We start from the raw sequence: 22,315 nt of genomic DNA on the forward strand, positions 1-22,315 counted from the left end.
GATGCTTCTTGAATGCAATGCAGAATGAAGGAAGTTGCAGTTTACATCAGGCATCCCCAAACTTCGGCCCTCCAGATGTTTTGGACTACAATTCCCATCTTCCCCGACCACTGGTCCTGTTAGCTAGGGATCATGGGAGTTGTAGGCCAAAACATCTGGAGGGCCGCAGTTTGGGGATGCCTGGTTTACATTCACACAAATCTTGTTACATTAGATGCTGCCTCTATTCTGCAGGCATTACTTGAGTCATACAGGACTGGGGTGACAATGGGCAAGAAAGCCTTAAATTTGACATTTAAAATGGTGCATTTATTATTACAGGAAGTCACATGACGAAGCAAAAGGAAAGCTTATGGCCACTGGAAATGGCTGCCGTGGGGAACAATGTTCAATTTAAATTGAGTTCTGGGTCTCATATACAGGAACATATGTAAATGAGTCGCCCTAGACAAGTTTTCACATCACATCAGACATAACAATGCCTTATTGAGTTTACTCACATCCAGCAGAATCCATTTAGAGATGTACACAGGGCAGCAGCCTTAGACTGGAACAGCTGACTGCTTTCCCTTGAACATGCTCCAAAAGCAAACTGGTAACATAAAAAAGAAACTAGCAAAGAGGCCTGCTTTGGGTTTTTTTTTTTATCTCAGGCAGCACAATGTCTTTCCTTTGTTGACAGTTAAATGGAGGGAAAGAGGTGCTTCATGTAATGTTGCCCATTCATTATAATAGCCTGGGTAAAGTGATCATGTAAAGCAAGAATGAAAGATTTACTTTTCTGAAACTCATTTGAAATGATACAAAAGAAGAGCAATTAGGCAACAAACGCACCCTAAATTTTTAATCTGGGAAACTTAGAATTAAAACAGAAGGTAGACAAGTTACCTTGACTTGCAGTAGAATGTGAACAGAAACAAACATTAATACTTGCATTTCTCACGAGTTTCTGCTGTTGGCATATGACGATTGATAACTGATGCCAAACAATGGCAAATAGTTGCAAAGGTGGATTAAAGATTAAAGGTGGATCCTTTGAACTAAAGCATTCTAACAAATGCACAATAAAGTAAGAACTGAAAGCAGTGTTATCATATTTCACATTAACTTGCTGCTATAACAAAATACAATCGCTTAAGTTTCCTTTTTATCCTACCTAGGACTACCCTATCTTGCTACTTTCCAGTGTGACCTACTCTAGACAGCTAAGACTTTCCTAAAGCCACAGTAGGACTTTACTAGAAGAGTTTTGTTCCTGTCATGAAACATAGGCACTTCAACCTCTGCATAAGTTAATTACACAGTAATTATAATGAACACAACAGGGCTGCATCCAGGGCAAAGAATGCCAGAAATCTTTGCACAGTTAGTCACATTCTACTCTGAAAACTTTTTAAAAAATACTAGAGTCACAGTCCTCAAGTCTTGGAATTGTTTCCATAAACTTCAGTTGGATTTCAGTTAAATTACTCGAGAGAGTGACTTGCAAATTGGAGCAGAGCCAAAGGCATTCTACAGAATCTCAATCACAGGGAAAAACATACAATTTCAAAATGTTTCATGGTATTCACATTTAAATTTATAGAACACTTCAATGCAAAGCAATTCATTTTGCTTTCCTAGGATATGCCCACATATTAGTCAACACAGTTCAGTTGTGCTCCACATAAAGTCAGACTGCAGTTCTATGTGCACTTACCTGAGAGTAAACCCACTGCCCCAGTATGACTTACTTCTGAGTACACATGCATAGCACTGCGCTGCTAAGCTTTTTTTCTCCCATGGGGCACATAAACAACTGTTTCTTCTTTTCACATTGTAAACAATTTACACCTTTTTTTCCTTGCCCCTAAGACTTAATGGTTTGTTTCTGGTTCTCCTGTGCCTGTCAGACAGAAGTAATTTTCATAAGATAAAAAAAGTTTCAAGGTTAGCCCCTGTGAATACACCTAATGGCAAGTACAGTGGATTGGATCCCAAAAAAGATTGAGCATAAGCTGATGGCCCTGATTTGCAAACAACTCAAGAGTTTACCCATTACTAAAACAGGTAGATTCTAGAGTCGTACTTAAAGCTCCTGCAACCAGCTGGAAAAGCAGATCTCAATCTTTTGCAATTTAATAAAAAAATTCCTTCAGTAGCATGCACACGAAAGCTCATACCAAAATAAAAACTTAGTTGGTCTTTAAGGTGCTACTGAAGGATTTTTTTATTTTGTTTCGACTCAGACCAACACGGCTACCTACCTGTAACTAGAATTTTGCAATTTAGTTTCTCTCTTCTTGTACAAGGCTCTACTGAAACCTGTACCTTCTGCATCTTTGGATCCAATCCCATATCATTTAAGCAGACTAAATGAGTTCTACCTGAAAAATCATTTTGTTCAGAAGCCAGCTTTCTGTGCTTTCCCTACTCCCAATTATCATGCCTCACACAGATCTTGCATGGTGGCTGGTAACAACACACTGCTGTGAGGTGTTTCCAAAATGAGTTCTGAAACCCATAGTATTTTTCCTTCCCCTAGTTAGTTATATAGGTTAGTATTCAGGTGGTCAATTTTGGAGTTGCCTTATACTGACTTAGTTTGTGCTAAATATCACTGAAGCTAGAACGAAATAAAGCATTTGAATACTCAACACAAACAACGAGGGAAAGAATAATAATTAACAAATAGGTTCCCCCCCTCAAATTGTCTAATGGGACTGGAGCAAAAACCCATAGCATAGCAAAAGGTGATAAACATACGAAGTTCAAGTCTGGCTCAGGGTGGACATTGTATTTGGTTGTGCCCTGTCTGATAATTTTTTCATAAAAATGTGGAAACAGGTGGCAGCCTCTTGCCAATGATGAAATCCAGCAATACAATAGTTTGGAAGGGAGGGAGGGGTTCACTAATTGTACAAAACTTGCACCGTGGCTGCCAATGGGCTGCCCCATGGTTTGTTACACCCACAAGAATGAGAGAGATCTGTATCCCCAGAAACTATACTTCTTTTTATCAGGAGAATTGAGGAAGACACTGGAAGTTTCCCTGTGCCATATTTTAAAAGTGTGTATCACCCAATTCTGCCTGCCATATAGTACTGCCATGCCAGCAGCGAAAACTGTATTTGAAGCTACTCACAATTATATGAGCAGGGTTACCAAGAATCTGGATTTTTACACACACACACACTGCTGATGTTAAGCGTGTTGCTGTGGGGCACTAATAGCTGCTGAAATTAAAAAGCACCCGGTGAAGTGCAAAAAAACATTACAGCACAAGCAAAAGGTGTACGAGGAGAAGCCACCCACACATTTCCACCCAGAGTGGAAAGCACATTCAAGAACCAAGGCCAAGAATGCTTCCAGACCCAGGCAACAGAATCCAGAAAAAATAAGCCATGTGAGCAAAATATAAGCAAGTTCCTCACATCACTTGTCTTCTGCTCCAGTAGGGAATAGCACAAGCATAAGCAAAAAAGATGTGTATGATATATCCGGGTATGGTTTAGCAGCAGAACAGGACTACCACCACAGAAATGTTTATAAGGACCAGGTTGTGGTTGTAGAGAAGAATACTGGCAGTGCAACAGTTCCTGGTACTGAAATCCAGTTCTAGAGCAGAGCTGCAGCTCGAAGGTCAGGTGGGAGGGTGGGGGAAGCACAACCAAATGATAAGAGCACAAGCTTTGTGTACAGTTGATCCCAGAGTCAACCCCTGACATCTCCAGTTAAAAAGTTCTCAGGCAGAGGAGTCTTCAGTCCCATTGCCTTATGAAGACTGCTGCAAACTCAAGGTGGTGCTGTGTCCATGTGCAATACTGTTAAACCAGGTCTGAAAGGAGGAGGCAGTGGAATGTTTTAATGAGGTGATTCGTTCAACTGGGGATCCATGAAAAAGGTGCAGAAGTGGAGCTCTGTCCTGTGGCCGCATGGCAGGGAAAGGAAAGAATAGTCTGCAACATGGACACCTGCAAACTCTTTTGACAGGCACAGCTGTAAAGAGCTTTCCCACAATCCTTTCTCTTGAGATAAAAGTACTAACACTTCTAGTCCGCATTCGTTTTTGTCATAAGCTCCTTTCCTTAAGGAGGCGGAGTTTCCAGGCTTTCCGGAAGGGAAGTTATTTTAAAAACAACCAAGCCCAGCAAGACACAACTTTTGACCGAACTTCTCAGCAGTTCCTTGCTCGAATCAAAGCGCTTGGGATTTGGCTGTATCCGTGCACACAAAGTAAGTCACCAGTTCTCCTTTCCCCTTGACGTTAATAAGTCCTCGGCATTCACAGGCATATCCCAGGTTCTCCAGTATTTTGCAAGTCTCTTCTGTAACCTGTGCACAGAAAACACACGAGTCCATTCACAATTCAAAGTGAGCATTACATCCCTTTCAGGCCCAGCTACTACTACTGCTAAGAGCTTGCAAAATAAATAAACAAATAACCACAAACATCAGAAAGAGGAGCAAGGAAGCCTCCACAACAGGAAGAAACTATACAGTTTCCCCCCAACCTCTTTCCTGCTGGACAGTGAAAGATCTGGGCTGCTCCTGGGGAGAAGGGACTCAAGAAGCAGGCAGGGTAGGTGTGATGAGATTAAAAGGCAGTGGAAACAGTCCCAATGACCTCCTTAGTTCTGGGTTTGGAGAGGGACTCTTCTTATGTTCTAATCATTGAACAGGTTTCCTTCGCCCCTCTGTCCACTTTTTTTTTTTTTACCTGGATTTTCCCAAGTTCGCCTGTACTCTCCATTCTACTGGCAACATTGACTGTGTTTCCCCAGATGTCATACTGCGGTTTGCGAGCACCAATCACACCAGCTACCACAGGGCCATGGTTTATGCCTGCAAGAAAAGGAAAGAGAAGGTTAAGATGAAATTTTGCTTTCAGCTCCCATGGCTTCTGAGACCCTGCTGGTCAGTTGAGGCAGTGCACAGCTAGGTGGACCAGCGGTCTGAATGAGAACAACATAGCGCCTCGTGTTTCTGTGCTCTGCTTGCAGGCCTCCTACAAGCACTTGATCAACTAGTGTGGGAAACAGGATTCTGGACCCTTGGGATAGATCCAGCAATTCTCTTTTTATGTTCTTGGTTGTTGTTCTTAAGCAATAGTGTAAATCACGCTAGCTCTGGAGGTAGTAATGTTTCCAAATACCACTTGCCAGAAAACAACGGAAAGGAGAGCACCCTTGTGCTCAATCTTGCTTGCGGGCTTCCCACAGATATTTGGTTTGCTGCTGTCAGAACAGAATGCTGGATTAGATGTTCTTCTAAGATGTAGTGATTTTTAAAAAATCACTGAATATGGAAGAAATACAGTGGTGTCCCCAAGATAATTCAGCCTGCCCTACTGCTTTTGGGTGGGGGGAGTGGATTGAACTTACCAACTCTGAGACGGAAATTGTTGAATGAGTGCCTGTTGATGCCATCCAGCTTAGTCATCAAGGCCATCGCAAATTCCACCATGATGCCAATTTGAGCATGCTGTCTTTCTTGGTCCTAAACAATATTTTGGGGCAGGGGGGAGAGTGTTATTAGTGCAGGGGTGGGGAACCTGTTGTTTCGGCACTCACAACTCCCATCAGCCCCAGCCAGAATGGGTTTTTTTAGTCCAATGACATCTTGATGGCTAGCGGTAGCTATCCCTCCACTAATGGAGTGCAGATATATTATAGGTGTATCCTAGAACTGCAGGTAAAGTCAGTGGACACCTGCATTCCTCTCTTTGCTTAAAGTAGCTGGTAACAAAACTCACATTTCTTTATTTCATTTTCTTTATTGCATTTATATCCCACCTTTTCCTCCAAGGAGTTCAAGGGGGCACACATGGTTCGTCCCCTCCTTCTTTAATCCCCACAACAGCCCTGTGAGGTAGGCCAAGCTGGGAGGTAGTGACTGACTCAAGGTCACCCAGGGAGCTTCATGGTTGAGTGGGGATTAGAACCCTGGTTTCACACACACACACACACACACACACACACACACAACCAGGTGTTTCAGCAGGTGACTTACCAGATTATTCTCTTGGCCTGGGGTAACACAGAGTCCTGATGCTGCCATGTATGTACTCCCAATAGTTTTGATTTTTTCAACACCACTGAATTTAGGTTTCAGCAACAGCTGTTTGGGGGGTAAATGAGAAAACAATTAAAATCCAGGACCTGGATGATTCTTTGTCCTGTTACAGTCTCCTCACAGGCCAGAGTTTCCAGTGGAATAAGCTAGGCAAGAGGAAGAGGCTACAGTGCTCAAGACAGGGCTGGTTTTCCAGCTACTTTTTTTTTTTTTTACTCATACTGATCACCAAGTACAAAATACATAGGAAGGATGCGTGGGTTTTAAGATTTGGTTGTGTGTTTCTGACTTCCCCAATAGGTTGATTAATATGCCTGCATGAAGACAACCACCCACACCCCTTTCATTCTGTTTTGACCCTTGATGGCAACCCTTCCAAAATAAGGTTGTAGAAGTAGGTGCGTCATCCTGCTCAAGCATGCAAGTCAAACCATGGTTCTCTGGTTCAAGGATACTTTTCTTCATATGACACACTCCACCCAACCCCCTTGAACATAGGAAGCTGCCTTATACCCAGGTCGATTGAAAGGAAAACAAGGCTCTCAATAGCTGCTAGTCAGGATGACTATAAAGTATCAGAAGCAGGATCAGAACCAGCATGCCTTTGAACATAGTTGTTGGGGAACAAGAGCAAGGGAGGGCTACTGTCCTCCTGTCCTGAATGTGAGCTTCCCTGTGGGGAAGGGAATGCGGGGCTAGTTGGACTGCTGGTCTGCTGGTCTGATCCAGCAGAGCTCTCAGTATGTAAGAACTCTCAGGCTCCATTAAGCCCAGTGTTGTGTGCTCTGACTGGCAATGACTCTCCAAGGTTGCAAGGCAGAGGTCCCTCATAGATCCTTCTTACTCAGGGGTCAAGAATTTGTGGCCTTCTACAGTTGCTGCTGGACCACAAATCCCATCCTCTCTGTCCACTGAACATGCTGGCCGGGGCTGATGGGAGTTGGGAGGACCACAGTTTCCTACACACAGGAAGCTGTTTCCTACCGAGGCAGAACATTGGGTCCATTTTGCTCAATATTTGTCCACGCTGACTGGCAGTGGCTCTCCAGGGTTTCAGATGGGATTCCCATCTGTACCTGGAGATGCCAGGGATTGAACTGGGGACCTTCTGCATTCAAAGCATGTGTTCTCCCACTGAATTATGATACACCTCTCTGCTGCGTATCCAACCAGTCACATTTTTTAAGTGCTGCCAAGGACCTTCCTAACATGACTCAAGAAGCCAATTCTCTCCTCTGTGGAGAAGATCTCTCTTCACTACACTGAAGCCTTGAGGGGAGGGGAATACTCATTTCTGGCTATTCAACACGGGGTGGAGGACCAATCCCAACACCAAGAGGCCCACACAATCCTCAAGAGGTACCTCGTCAAAATCGGCAATGATTTCATTGAGGAGTCGAAGGCACTCCAGCCCTTCCTTGTTGACATCACATTCTGTGTAGAACACCTTGAAGTCGGGTACTGAGGCAAACATGACACAGACACAGTCATAGGATTGATGGTACCAATCCTGCAGGAAATGCAACAACAGTTTGAACAATATAATTGTTCGCTACCAGCCACTTCCATCTCCCCATACAACTAAAGCAACACTCTAAGCACATGTAAATTTCAAAGAAGTGTCAGAAATCTCAGGTCTACAATTTCCAGAGTGGTTTAGACACCAACAAACGACAGCTCCCAGAAGTCTTTGGGGGAAGCCATGACTTTAAAGTGGTTGGGCACTTCAGGTGTATATTGTGAATGAGACTTAAGATTTATTTTGCTTTTTAGACCATGGGGCTTCTACTGCTTTGTCCTCATGCTGTTTTCAACATGCAATCTCTTAAAGATTAGCAGAGGAGTGAATGAAAGCACAATGGAGCAATGTGAATCTTATTGTTCTATACCTCGTTTAATTTGTCCCCAATAAAATGGGCAGCGACGTGAGCTGGGAGCACATTCTCTAGCAGCAGCCGGTTTACGTTTTCCATCGTTTCGAACGACTCGTGTTCCTGTTTAAATTTATTCTTTTGTAGGCAGTCCAGACGACAGTAATAGTCTATCTGCAAAAACAAAACAAAACAAAACCAAGGAATTACAGTATGAAACCCACCCTTAATATCAACAAGCAAGGATTCTCCACGCTGCTGCTGAAAATACTATACAAACAGCTTTGTGTACTTGGCAGCAAACTTGTTTAATGCCTTGGGGGTTCAGGGGCTCCATGACCTTTTTAATGTCCATGAAATACACTGTTCTTCCTTCAAAAGCGTGAAATCTTTTAAAATGAGGGACTTGACCGATAAGTCAAGTATTTAACCCCTGGTGCCCCAAATTGCACCCCACATTTTCTTCCCCATGCATGCCAAGCGTAGTAAGCCACAAACAAATGCCCATACTCCTCTACACGTGCAGCATTCATTAACTGTCTAACACAGGGGTCAGCAAACTTTTTCAGCAGGGGGCCGGTCCACTGTCCCTCAGACCTTGTGCGGGGCCAGTCTATATTCGGGGGGGGGGGAGAAACGAACGAATTCCTATGCCCCACAAATAACCCAGAGATGCATTTTAAATAAAAGGACACATTCTACTCATGTAAAAACATGCTGATTTCCGGACCGTCCGCGGGCCAGATTTAGACGGCGATTGGGCCGCATCCGGCCCCCGGGCCTTAGTTTGGGGCCCCTGGTCTAACATGCTCCCACAAGCCACATTTTGATTTTAAATCGTACCTACGGTAATTATCCCAATTCATTGCGCTGTGTTTCCCAGACCTGCCTCAGCTGTCATTAAGACATCATCATCACTAATAATAACCTCGCAGATTTGATCTCCGTGCAAGTGGGACTTTCCACCATTGAAAACCAACTGAGGAAGCACAACTCGCAGGCAAAGAGAGACTGTGCACTTCAGAACAAATCCTATAGTGTCTGATTTGCTACAAAATGCAGCAGATCTGGAAAACGCTGCAAAATAATTTTGCAGGGATATTATTTCCATAGCGGAGTATTAAAAAAAACCAAAAAACTCCCCACCCCCAGCTGCAGACTAAAATGGTACCATCCATTCTACCACATGAGAACTATTTATTTATTCAATCTTATTATTTTTTATTTAATCTTCCCACATATCACAGTAAGAAGAAAAAAGTTTCGGAATGTCACACCACAAATAAACTGAAGACAGAATGTTCTGGGCAAATCACACACCTATGAAGACAATACTGGGTTGCCTACCTGTTTTGACAGCAGAACCAAGGTTATGTAAAACAGAGCGAGGTATAAATTTGTCATTGTTCTTGGTTCTTTCATAAAAAACCTAAAACAAAAAGCAAACAAAAACAAAAACATTTATTACAAAAGCTTTTGCAACTATGTGTGAAACACCCATGCTTAAATGTTTGGAAATGCATCTCTAAAATGTTCAAAGTTTCAAGCGATACAGAGGACTGCAAACAAGAGTTTGCCAGATTGCACGTTGGAACCATTCGCAAGACACAAAGACACCCATCCACAGTTGAAAAGAAATTAAATTACTGTCAAATGTTGTCAAGTATTTAGCGTCTCCCGCAAGGGGGGTGGGGCAACCCTGGGTTTGTAGGGTTAAGTAAACGCCACTGCCATCCACCTCTGAGTTTGATACTCGGATAAATACTACTATCAAGGGCAAGAGGTCAAAATGGAAGACAGGCTTGCAGCATTTCCAGCTCATGAAACAAAAATTATCTGATGGGGCTTTTTCCAGTTTGAAATTTGATTGGGCAAATTCCACATTATGCACCATCTTGAACGGGTGTCAGAGAGAGAATAAGTTTGTAAACATAAAATAGCGGGTCCCCCATTACCCTCATAGCACTACAATTCCCAGAGCTCCCTGTGAAGAGGAATTGGTTGTTAAACCACCCTGGAAATTGTAGCGCTGTGAGAGGGAATAGGGGTCTCCTAATGCTCTAAGCACCCAGGATTCCTTGCAGGAAGCCATGGCTATTTAAAGTCATATCGTAGCACTTAAAATGTATGGTGCAGGTAGGCCAAGAGATAAAAGCAACTAGGTGACCTCCCAAGTTCATCACCAATGAACGCAATGATAACTAAGGAGGCCATTTATGGTCTCCTCTAGTCTGACTTGGCACAAGGCAAATTCCTGTGTTTGAATGAAAAAGGCAGAGTGCTTTAACACCTGAAAATGCTTCCCGTGGCAGGAAGAAGGTATTGTGCGACGTGTTCCAGTGACAGCAAAGGCACTGCGACACTAGTGTAATCATTATCCACACAATACCCATTACCTCAACTTTTTCACTGGTGGAAAAGGGTTCCTAACGTAGCTAAGGTCACCATGCTGCAGCATACTTTGGGTCTGCTCCCAGCTTCTTAAGAAACTGTAATCTATGAGTTCACTTCCTGGAGAAGCAGTTTGCAATTCCACTAAGCTCACCATGAGCTTACAGAGTGTTGTTACCATTGAGAAGCAAGATACCGTACCTTGTGGTGGAGTCATTGACGTTGCTGCGGCTGGAGCACAAAAGCAGGTTGCTATTAAATACAATGAAATACCCAACGACGGCTCCTGACAAAAGGATAAGCTTCAGTTCAAAGCTCATTCGAAGGAACACAGAGCATGCGATGAAACCCAGAAGACAGCAGTAGGTATAATACTGGAACAGAAGAGGAGCAGCTTTAAAAATAAATGTGTGCGTGTGTGTATGTGTGTGTGTGTGTAATATCATGGCACATTGATTGCTTATGTAGTCATGTCCTAAAAGGTAAAGGGACCCCGGACCATTAGGTCCAGTCGTGACCGACTCTGGGGTTGCGCGCTCATCTCGCATTATTGGCCGAGGGAGCCAGCGTACAGATTCCAGGTCATGTGGCCAGCATGACAAAGCCGCTTCTGGCAAACCATTTACCACCGTTTACCTTCCCGCTGTAGCGGTTCCTATTTATCTACTTGCATTTTGAAGTGCTTTCGAACTGCTAGGTTGGCAGGAGCTGGGACCAAGCAACGGGAGCTCACCCCGTCACAGGTTCTGATCAGCAAGCCCTAGGCTCAGTGGTTTAACCACAGCGCCACCTGGGTCCCTTTAAAAAATTACAAAGTCCTCATGAAAATTCATACATATTTACATGAAATTTTATCAGCCCCACCCCCACCCCTACCCAGTGGCCACATCCATTAGAAATCAAGCCAGCTCATTCTCTGCATTGCCCTAACTTGAGTTGTTTCCTGCTTTTGCACAAGTGTTAGTCTTTTTTAAGCAATTCTCTCCAGCTTGTATCTAAACCCTTATTTTAAGTTCAAATTTACTCACTGAGTAGGTCTCGGCTTCAATTCTCAGTATGTCGCTGTTTTCAGAAGAACTGTTGCCCACCTGCTGCTTTGTTAGAGCAGGAGAGAAAGAGAGACACAGAGAGAGAGACTATTGTTTGTTGTCTATGGCAGGCTAGGCTCCATCAACAGGCAGAGAAAAATGATTAATCGACAGGACTGTCTGGTGGTTGGGCTAAAGAAAACATGGAGCTGTTGTGACTTGAACCATAGTGCGCATGTCAGAATGGAGCAGCTCAAGGATGAACATCGGGACACGGGAAGCTGCCTTATACTGAGTCGAACCATTGGTCCGTCTTGCTCAGTATTGCCTACACTGATGAGCAGCAGCTCTCCATGGTTTCAGGAAGGGGTCTCTCCCTACCTGGAGATGCCAGGGATTGAACCTGGGCCCTTCTGCATGCAAAGCAGATCCTTTCCATCTAAGCAATGGCCCTTCTCCATGCCTTGATTGTGAGGTGGGCTCTCTCTCTCTCTCAAGTGTCAATTTCATTCATTTATTTTTGACCGCTGCCACCACCACACTTTTTGGGGGCCAAGGGTTCTGCACGTGGATCATGAATAATTTAAAATACAACCAAAGGATTCCAAGACTGGGAAGCTGAATAGATCGTTAGGGTATTTTTTTTAAAAAAAACCCACCTCGTTTTGTTTTATTGTACACATGAAAGGATAATTAAAATGTAACAGTCAAATGCAAAGAGAAAGGTAATAGAAAAGCTAGATGGTTAGAGCACCAGTAATGTTTAAAAAGTTTGCATTTTAAGTAAGAAATAGATCTCCAATCTTGGGCTACTAAACCAAAGGTTATTAATATAGCAAACAAAACTTGCTTTTAAAAACTCACCAGATTTAGGGTAGTACAGTTTCCAATAGTCGGGTCCGTGTACTAATTAAAAAAAATTAGAGGCTAGTTAGGAATTCAAATACTGTACATAGCTTTATTACAAAACAATGGCAGCTATCAACAACGCGTCCAGTCAGTGAAAGGATTTCCACTTGTGCCGTGGGACTTCTCCTCCCGACCTCTCCTGCCATGTGTGCCCTGCATCCTTCCCCAAATCTGCTTTGGAGAACTGGGAAAATGCCTAGAAAGATTTAGGTGGGATGTTGGGAGAGGAAGGGGGGAATTATATTGCACTACTGTAAATCCTTGCACTGATGGGACAAGTTAGTGCTACTTAGGACACAACCCAATGGATAAGAGTCTTAGCTAAAACAATCTGCAATCCTGCCCTTTATGGTGAAGTTGTTGAAGCTACTGGTCACCATCACAGCTTGTGGCAATGAATTAAGCTCTTGAAATCACTCTTAGACCCTTAGTCTTACTTGAAACGTTAAGAACATAAGAGCTTGCTGGATCAGTGGCCATCCAGAGGCCGGTGGGAAACCAGCAAGCAGGATTGGAGCACAAGATCACTCTCCCCTCCTGTGGTTTCCAGAAACTGCTTTTCAAGAGCATTACTGCCTCCAACCGCTGAGGCAGAGAATAGCCATCAAGGTTAGTAGCTGTTGAGAGCCCTTTCCTCCATGAATTTGTCTAAGGCTCTTTTAAGCCTTCTAGGTTGATGATCATCGCTGCCTCCTGTGGGAGTGAGTTCTACAGTTTAATTATGTACTGCATAGCTTAAAATTCTGCAGAAGCAGAACATTGTTGTGCAAGAGAATGCATAGGGCAGGTTGCTGGTAGCTCTGTTGCACAACAGATTGTGCAATTCCTCAGTTGCGTAATATTAAAACTCACCTGTCTGCTAGTGCAAGAGACCTTCTGCTAGCAGGCTGAGAATGCTGAGGAAGTCTATTCATTTTTTATTCTCTTTGCAAACTGCTTTTTTTTTGGGGGGGGTTGCTTTTGCCTTTAGAGTCAAGTGGTGTATAAATTTTATGAAATAATAAAGAAAAAAAGACTAGTGAAAGGAATTACCAAGTTAGAAACAGCTAGGATTAACAGAGAGCCGATTGCAATACTGGCTAGCGGGAGCCTCACGGCAGGCATCGTCTCCATTTTCTCTGAAAGCGTGCGGAGATAGCGGGCTGGGGGCCACTGCTTTGAACAGGGTCTCTGCAAACAGATGACAGAGGCACAGCATGACACATAAATGTGGTTTTGTGTTATAAGAATTTTGAGGTCATATATATACATATATACATATACATATACATATACATATACATATACATATACATATATATATATATATATATATATATATATATATATATATATATATTGTTCATAAAACATGTACATGAATGTACAGTACAGGCACATGTCTGAAGCAGCACAGGCCTGACTGACACCATTTTGACTCTCTCTCTCTGACCAGGTGTTCCTCTGCAAGGAAGAAGGGGGGTGGGGGGAACCTTCTCATTGTCTCAGGAATTAAAGTGATAATCCCTGGCATCCTGATACCTGAGTGCCAGACAAAAGGGTGTGATTAACTTGGCTGGGAAACAGGGAAATGTAAATATCTCTCTCTTTTGTTGATTAGGTTTTGGGGGCAGGGGGCAGGGTCCAGACTGCTCAGATTACTGCCACCAGACCTCCCCTTTCATGATGTACCTATGATGAATCTAGGGAGGGGGGTCTTGGGCTACACCCCTTCTGTGACATATGGATGATGCTTCTGGGGGGTGGGCTGAAACCAATTTCAATTTTTTTAAGGGCAAGACACCTTTGTTTGGGGTTCCTTCCTTGTTCTCCTGCGTGAGGGGAAGGACCCTGTTGCAACAGCGAAAATAAAGGCTTTGCTTCTCAAACTTCTCTGGTTGGCCTCTGTTATATTCTCCAACCGATGGAGAACCCAATAAGGGAATAAAGGCAGATTTTTGCCTATATCATTTTGTATAACAGAAGGGGGTCATGTGCATAGCTGCCAAGTCTCCCGTTTTTCGCGGGAAACCCCCGTATTTTAAACCGTTTCCCGCTGGCAGCCCGGATTGGGAAAAATCCCGTAAATCCCCCGGATTTCCTACCTGCCAGGGAGGCTCCATTTTGGGTCCTGGCGCTGCCCGATTTCCGGTGCCCAGACATGGGTAGCGCGGCACCGGAAGTCGCTTCTACGCATGTCCAGACATGCATAGAATAACAACAACAACAACAACAACAACAACAATAATAATAATTTATTATTTATACCCCACCCATCTGGCTGGGTTTCCCCAGCCACTCTGGGCGGATTCCAACATAAAAATGAAATAAAATAATCTATTAAACATTAAAAGCCTCCCTAAACAGGGCTACCTTCAGGGCGGCGACTTCTGGTGCTGCGCCGCTGCTGATCCCGCATTTTTCAGTGGTAGACTTGGCAGCTATGATCATGTGGCTTCCCACTGCAATATGGGAATGGGAAGACAGGTCCTTTCCCTAAGGGGTGACTTCCCCAATACCAACCACAATGGGCCCTGTGATTGGCAGGGCCTGGCCTCTTGGTGGTAGTGTCTCCAGCAGCTGCCCAACTGCAGGGCCTTCTCGGTGGTGCCTCCCTGTGTTTGTGGAATGCCTTACTTGGTGAGGTGTGCCTGCCTCCCCCACTACTGATGTTCAGGAGAAACCTAAACACATTCCCACTTAATCCGGGCAGAAAATGGCTGATAGATATTGGCCATGGCAACCTTGATATTAGTAACTGTAAATGTGGCCCTCATGGACTTGGCAGTTCTTAGGATCCAGACCAACAGCCCCACGTAGAAATATTACATGGAGATTTTTACAAGCATGGCTGGTATTAACATTTACCCCAGTGGATAAACAAATTTCAATGCAAATGCATTTAAGGCAAACACATACTATCTGGCAGCACAATTTTCTTTTCTTTTCTTTTAATGCTTTGGACATTTTTTTCGTCCTTTTCTTTTCTTTTTCTTTTTTACTTACCCAACAGTCATCAGCAAAGCACACACACAAAATTAGCCCCATTATGATAGCTACGACCCCAAATGGAATCCCTAATTTTGACGTTCTGAAAGAGAGGAAGGGGTGGGTGGAAACAGATGATGCAGAGCTTAAGAAAAACGTTATTCATGCTTCGACAGTCGTGAGTTCCTCGGGGAATATATAATCCCTTTGATAGCCAAGTTGCTTGCAGGCTTCGTTTCTGACTTTCAAAGCTAATTGAGCAGCACTTCCCCCAAACCTGAAATGTTAGAATCTCTCCAACACTCTCTGTTTAAAGCATTACATTTGCCTGCAATTAGCAAGGCTGGTGGTTCAGGATACTACCCAAGGCAATAACACCCTAGTACCAAAAAGATAAGGAGGCAAATTTCCTTGGTTCTGCATCTCCAATTACATACCGTCTCTCTACTCATTCCTGTCATCTAGAGCGGGAACATGGGCTGCTAATCGGGGCCATCTGGACTCCCATCTTGGGCACAGAACCATAATCTGGTGGAACAGTACATGCTTTGCAAGCAGACGGTGCCAGGTTCAATCCCTTGCGGCTGCTGTTAAAAGGATCTCTCACGTCGAAGCGATATAAAAGACCTCTGTCTGAAAGCTTCAAGAGCCAACTGCTGGCCAGAGGAGGCAGCCCTGAGTCTGTAACAGTAATACTGTTTGCCACTGCCTGGGCCCACTCGACCGCTTCAATCGGCGGAAGTGGAACTACTGCAGGAGGCCCCCCCATTACCCGTCTCGCCTTTGTAAGAACTCGATCATATAGTGAAGCAGGATTTGCACTTTGGAACTCCCTGCCTGTTGAGATCAAGCAGGCACTTTTGCTATACCCTTTTCGGTGCCTGCTAAACACGTTACTGTTTAGCTGTTTAAAAGGCTGAGGTGATTTTAATCCGTTTTAGTATTTGAACTTTTGTTGTATTTTGAAGGTAGGGTTTGTCCCCCTCGATTTATCTTTTTGTAAACTGCTTTGAGGATGCGGTTTTTTAAAACAAAACAAAACAAAACAATGAAGCATTGTACAATTTTCGTTAAATAATAATTAAAATCACAAGCTATAATTATGATCTCTTCATGATTCTCACAGCCACACACCCTTCTAAGATCATGCAACCTTCTAAGGTTACACAATAATAATACTGTAATAATAATATTGTTGTTTCCTTGGTCCTGGTATATCTGAAAATATGGTTTAAAAATTAGATAATAATCAATAGGGATGCATTGCAGCAATCAATGTAAATCTCCTTTCAGCTAGATGGACTGTTTTCTGCACACATACACGAGCAAATCACCTGGGGTACCTTCTACTGGAGTGAATTTTAGTTGTGTTTTCCTTGAAGTTCCGCTGTATGGAACAGAACTTGCACACCAGTCTCTTGAAACCGAAGCACCTGGCGTCTTCAGTGTTCCTACATGCTTAGCTTTGGAGCATATGGAACAACTGCCTCAGCTTGCCTAAATGTTTTTAGCAGGGGCTGAAAAGAATACAGTGGAGGAGCCTGGCTGATATCAATAGGCAGGGAGTTCCAAAGTGGTGGGTGCTGCCTCACTATATGATCCAAGTCTGGGGCCAGGGAGCAGCATTAACTACTTCAGTCTTTGGATTGGCTCCCAGTACGTTTCCGAGCACAATTCAAAGTGTTGATGCTGACATTTAAAGCCCTAAACAGCCTTGGTCCAGTATACCTGAAGGAGCGTCTCCACCCCCATCATCCTGCCTGGACACTGAGGTCCAGTGCTGAGGGCCTTCTGGCGGTTCCCTCACTGCGAGAAGCAAAGCTACAGGGAACCAGGCAGAGGGCCTTCTCGGTAGTGGCTCCCGCCCTGTGGAACGCCCTCCTACCAGAAGTCAAAGAGAAAAACAGCTACCAGACTTTCAGGAGACATCTGAAGGCAGCCCTGTTTAGGGGAGCTTTTAATGTTTAATAGATTATTGTATTTTAATATCCTTCTGGAAGCCGCCCAGAATGGCTGGGGAAACCCAGCCAGATGGGCGGGGTATAAATAATAAAATATTAATATTATTATTATTACATTAAACTGCCCCTGTAGCAGATTTGTATGCAATGTATTTTAAAAAGGAAAGAGGGGGCACTTACCCTTGGATTATGGAAATCTGTACAAGGAACATACACAGCAACACAATGCTGGCGCAGGCAAAATAACCCCTCAGTTTGGGGATCGGGATTGTGCGATACTGGAGATGGGGAAACAAAACAAAGACATTAGCTCAGATTTACATAATTTGGGTCAGCTCAAAAGGACTAGCTTCCTTGGGTGCTGTATGCAACTTCTAGACAGAAAGAGCCTTATATGAAACAAAGTTCTTTGCTACAGCCACAAGAAGACATGAATGTTAGAACCTGACAACTTTAAAAAGGCAAATTAAATGAATAGTTCTTATTCCTCCTCTCTAAAGGCATGATGAGGAAGAGAAAGGAGGAAGATCAAAAATAAAATCTATGTTGTCTCCCAGTTTGTTGTGCTATCCCTGCGAGGGTTTGGGCAGGAGGACTGAGTTCCGGTGTTGTCTTACCATCTCAGCATTTCAGAAACGAGCATTGGTGTTGGTGTGACACCAGGGACAAGCAGTGCACCCAAGACACAACGGGTACTTGTACAAGAAAGGTGGGAAAGTCAAGTGGGTGGGGCAGAGGCAGTGGGGCAGAGGCAGTGAAGAGTGGAAGTGGCAAGAAATGATGAAGACCTAAGTAAGCTTTGCTTTCTGGGGAGATTACAGAGCGAAAGAAAGGACAGATTTATTGAGTCGGAGAGCAGTCATTGTGAACACTTTGTCCTCTCTGATGAATTAAGTCCTCCCTAGGTCAAGGCTGGGAGTTTGGCTGTGTACACACTAGCCTGTTTATAGCACAAAAATGTAGTTTTTCCTCAATCCAGAATCAAATAACTGAAGAGCTGGAAGGGATCTCTTGGGCTCATCATTCTAGACCAACTGCTTGCAATGCAAAAACCACAGCTAAAGGATTCCCTGGGCCATCCAACCTCTGTTTAAAAACCTCCAATTAAGGAAGTCCACCACCTTCTGAGGGAGTTCGTTCCACCAATAAACAGCTCTTACTGTTAGTAAGGTGTTCCTAACGTTTAGCTGGAATCTCCTTTCTTGTAATTTGAGTCCATTTGTTCTGTCACTACCCTCTGGAGCAGCAGAAAACAAGCTTGCTCCCTCTTCCATGTGACAGACCTTCAGATATTTAAAGTTAGCAATCATATACTCTGAGCAGCCTTATCAGAAAAGTGGTTCTTCAGACTTCCCGAAAAGTGTTTCTGGTGGTGCTCAACCTTTCAAAGGGTAAGATGAGGAGAACCCAACAACTCGAGTAACAAGGTGATGCCCCGAGGAAGAATCAGGTTGCTTCTGTGTGGTGCCAATGAAGGATGGATGCACGGAAGTTCCTGCCTTAGGGGGGCTGGACCACCTTCCACCCCCGAGATTCTACAAACAGGAAGCCCACAATGCTTCGCTTACTAACCTCTTTCTCAAGATCCATTTCTACGAAACATAGCAAGAACCCACACAGCCCACGGAAGTCGTCTTTTTTACCACACCACGGCCTGCATTGAAGAAGAAGAAGAAGAAATGCTCGTTGAAAACATATGCACGGGAGCAGGATTAAACGATGCAGAGCAAGATGGAACCGCAAAAAGGTACGTATGGGGAGGGAACTTTGGACTCCCCAAAGCACAAACGACTTCGAAGACCCATAAATAAGATTCACCACTGCCATCAACTCAGTAGGCAGCCTTAGGAACGTGTCCCCCACTCCAGACTAAGGCTCACCCCACACCTATGTTATATGGAGTATCTTACAAGATTATTGTTGTGAAAATAACTAAGATAAGTAAAGCACTATGAATAGCCTAGAGCGGGTATCTTCCAGCTTTACAAACCCAGGACCCACTTTCTACAACTAATCCAGAATGTGGCAGCTAGACTGGTGACTGGGAGCGGCCGCCGACACCACATAACACCGGTCTGGAAAGATCTACATTGGCTCCCAGTACGTTTCCGAGCACAGTTCAAAGTGTTGGTGCTGACCTTTAAAGCCCTAAATGGCCTTGGTCCAGTATACCTAAAGGAGTGTCTCCACCTCCATTGTTCTGCCCGGACACTGAGGTCCAGCACCGAGGGCCTTCTGGCAGTTCCCTCATTGCGAGAAGCCAAGCTGCAGGGAACCAGGCAGAGGGCCTTCTCGGTGGTGGCGCCCGCCCTGTGGAACGCCCTCCCATCAGATGTCAAAGAGAAAAACAACTACCAGACTTTTAGAAGACATCTGAAGGCAGCCCTGTTTAGGGAGGCTTTTAACGTTTAATAGATCACTGTGTTTTAATATTCGGTTGGAAGCCGCCCAGAGTGGCTGGGGAAACCCAGCCAGATGGGCGGGGTATAAATAATAAATTGTTGTTGTTGTTTTAATTATTATTATTATTATTATTATTATTATTATTATTATTATACATCCGGGGACCATTTCTTAGTCTCCTGGCATACATTTGCGTGGCTGTGACCCAGTGGTGGGCCTCAATTCTTCAGTGGAAGACCAGCGCTCTAAGGCACCAAGACCATTGTTATTCTAAGTCAGGGATGGGGAACCTCTGGCCTCCTAATTTGGCCCTCAATGTGATTTTCCGCACCGCTACCCCTGGCCACACACATGTGGAGAAACAATTGAGAGCCCTAGAAAGGGCTGGCGTTTGTGCCGCTGCAAGTGGGGTTTGCCTTCACCATGTACTTAATTTGGCACCAAAAGCAAGCCCTGCTGGGGTTGGCTCTACCCAGGAGTTCTCGACTGGAGCCAATCCCTGCTGAAAGTGGGGGTCTTTGCACCCCCACCCCCTTGAACTCACAGAAGAACCCTGAATTCAGGCCAGGGCTGCAGCGGTGGGAGGAGACCTTGCAGAAATTTGCAGAGAACTCTGGAATTCCATTTGTGTACTTCTGATTTGAAGTTTGCACTGTGCAATTTTTCAAAAAGCTGCATTTCTTAGGATTACCTAGTATCGCCAGAGACAATAAGCAGCAGGCTGTCATGGGAATCCCTTGACATCTGTATTGTGTTAACCTGAAGACTCTTACTCTGAACTCGAAAGGCTTCCTGATTTCACAAGTGCTCTTAAGGAGCCGGAGTAATAAACCTCCTAATTAATAGTCATGTCATAAGAGGACATTTCTCAATTTCCTGTTTTGTCAAGCCCACTTCTGGTTTTCTACTTTTTTGTTCTTCTCAAAACTGAGCCAACCGAGGGTTTTGTAGCAGTCAGACAGCTGTGAGCTGTGTTTTCAACACAGGGTAATTCTGATTATTTAAACCAGTGTTTTTGGACTACAATTCTGGGAACCTGAAACCTATGCAAAAGTGCAGTGTTCTTTACACTTAACCCCATAACCTGTTTTCCATGTTACAGTTCACTGAAAAGGCAGCAGCAGAGGAGTGTGTTTGCTTATCACTGAAGAAAACACAATCTGTTTTCTCCCCACACGTTTATGATGAAGGCGAGGTGTTTCTAAGTAGGCCTGCACTCTCATGCTATAGAAAATAAGCATGGGGAAAATCCCTGGTCTTCTCTGCCCCACCCCTTCTGCAGATGAGGCAATTCTCTCAAGGACAGGAAGAAAAGAGTGGTTCTTTACTTGGCTGAACTGAGGCCCTCGATGGTTGACATCATTTTGTCGTTAATTTCTTCTTCCATCCTTCCTTTCTGAGAGGTATTCCTAAGGACAGGCAGAGAAACATCATCCAGATGAAACGTTTCCCCAAAATGCAGAAGAACAGGTGCACTGAGTAATCATTACATACCTTTTAATTACATTCTGAAGAAGCAAAAGCTGAAAATGCACGCTGGCCAATTTTAAATAAAGGAGGACCCAACGTATCTCAAATATTGCTTAGATATAAATATAATGCAGAGAGGAGAAAGTAGCAAGGGAGTATCCAGTTGTTCTACGGCACATAGCACACACAGAAAGCAGAAGAAAGAGAGAGAAACTCACTTATAGCTTACAACTGAAGGAGGACACAGTGGTTGTTGTCTAGACCTATCCAGACTAAGACACAAACACAGGGAAAGAGAAAGGAGAGAGAAATTTGATGTCATGCATTGATTAGAAATGATCAGATTAATCACCTATGAAAAGACTAATGTTATAGCAACCTGTCTTCATAAGGTGGAGAAAATAAAAGCAAACATCGCAAGTTTATTTATTTGGGGGGGGATCTCTGTGTTGCGTCTTGAAAAAGTGTGGAGTCCTAAAGTAATGTGCAAGAGCGTATTTGTAAAACAAAAATTTGACTTGTTTGTTGTGGACAAAATAACTAATGAGCATGGAGTAAACCTGTCTGTTTCTCACCTGAGATGATACAGCAGTTGGAAGCTCTACCTACACCTGATATTGCAGAGCAACCTTTGACCCAGAGGTGGTGCATGATCTAGGAAGGGCTGGGAGAAAGAGCTGAAGGATCTAGAACACTGTCTTTCCCTCTTTGCCCAGCCCTTGTCTGATATCACTTGATTTGCTCACAGATAATTTCATGCTAAGGGATGAAGGAGGAATCCATTTTAAACCAATTTATACACAGAACTTGGTGGTTCCAGCCTGATTGAGCTTTGCTCACATCAAACTGCCTCTCGTATTGAGACTGTGGTTATATCAGAGCCGTTATACCGGTATGTGAAGCTATACACACAAAATACAATTGTTACATAAAAGTCAAGGCTCATGCATAATTTTACAAATGTATTGCCAAATACATACACATTTTTGCATGTACTTGTCTGTGTGCCAGTTACTTCAGGAAACCTGGAGTGCATGCACATATAATAGTATACATATAATAATGTGCATGAGAGCACTGTTAATATTTATAGCTGACGCTCCAGGGGGCGAGGAGGCTTCCAATCTAAATTAATGAGCAAGATGCGATTAGAAAAAAATCTGCGCAGAAAAGCTAGATATTGAGATTTTCAGAAAATTCCATCCTTACTCATGCTTCTGCTGCCTGGCTCTGCTGAGGAGTCTAGAGTATGAGAGAGAAA

At 43.8% G+C, this 22,315-nt stretch overlaps 1 protein-coding gene across 4 annotated transcripts in view; it reads right to left on the bottom strand.

The window, feature by feature from the left end:
* Positions 1-28: 28 nt before the first annotated feature.
* Positions 29-22,315, bottom strand: part of ADCY7 (adenylate cyclase 7) — an 84,653-nt gene continuing 62,366 nt past the window's right edge. For 2 of the 4 annotated variants that reach the window (XM_035117183.2, XM_035117184.2), the window contains 15 exons: positions 20,913-20,993; positions 18,754-18,835; positions 17,362-17,459; positions 15,239-15,323; positions 13,286-13,423; positions 12,209-12,250; positions 11,345-11,410; positions 10,518-10,690; positions 9,273-9,354; positions 7,944-8,099; positions 7,418-7,564; positions 5,992-6,099; positions 5,364-5,478; positions 4,700-4,824; positions 29-4,314 (listed from right to left, as the gene is read on the bottom strand). In XM_035117183.2, the coding sequence (XP_034973074.1) occupies positions 4,177-4,314; positions 4,700-4,824; positions 5,364-5,478; positions 5,992-6,099; positions 7,418-7,564; positions 7,944-8,099; positions 9,273-9,354; positions 10,518-10,690; positions 11,345-11,410; positions 12,209-12,250; positions 13,286-13,423; positions 15,239-15,323; positions 17,362-17,459; positions 18,754-18,835; positions 20,913-20,993 (1,636 nt within the window). In that variant the 3' untranslated portion in view covers positions 29-4,176. Of the gene's footprint in view, positions 4,315-4,699; positions 4,825-5,363; positions 5,479-5,991; positions 6,100-7,417; positions 7,565-7,943; positions 8,100-9,272; positions 9,355-10,517; positions 10,691-11,344; positions 11,411-12,208; positions 12,251-13,285; positions 13,424-15,238; positions 15,324-17,361; positions 17,460-18,753; positions 18,836-20,912; positions 20,994-22,315 lie in introns of those variants that run through there. The other 2 variants (XM_035117186.2, XR_004692710.2) reach the window with 2 other exon arrangements.

The sequence above is a fragment of the Zootoca vivipara genome, chromosome 6 (genome assembly GCF_963506605.1).
Source record: "Zootoca vivipara chromosome 6, rZooViv1.1, whole genome shotgun sequence".
Classification (NCBI taxonomy): Eukaryota; Metazoa; Chordata; class Lepidosauria; order Squamata; family Lacertidae; genus Zootoca; species Zootoca vivipara.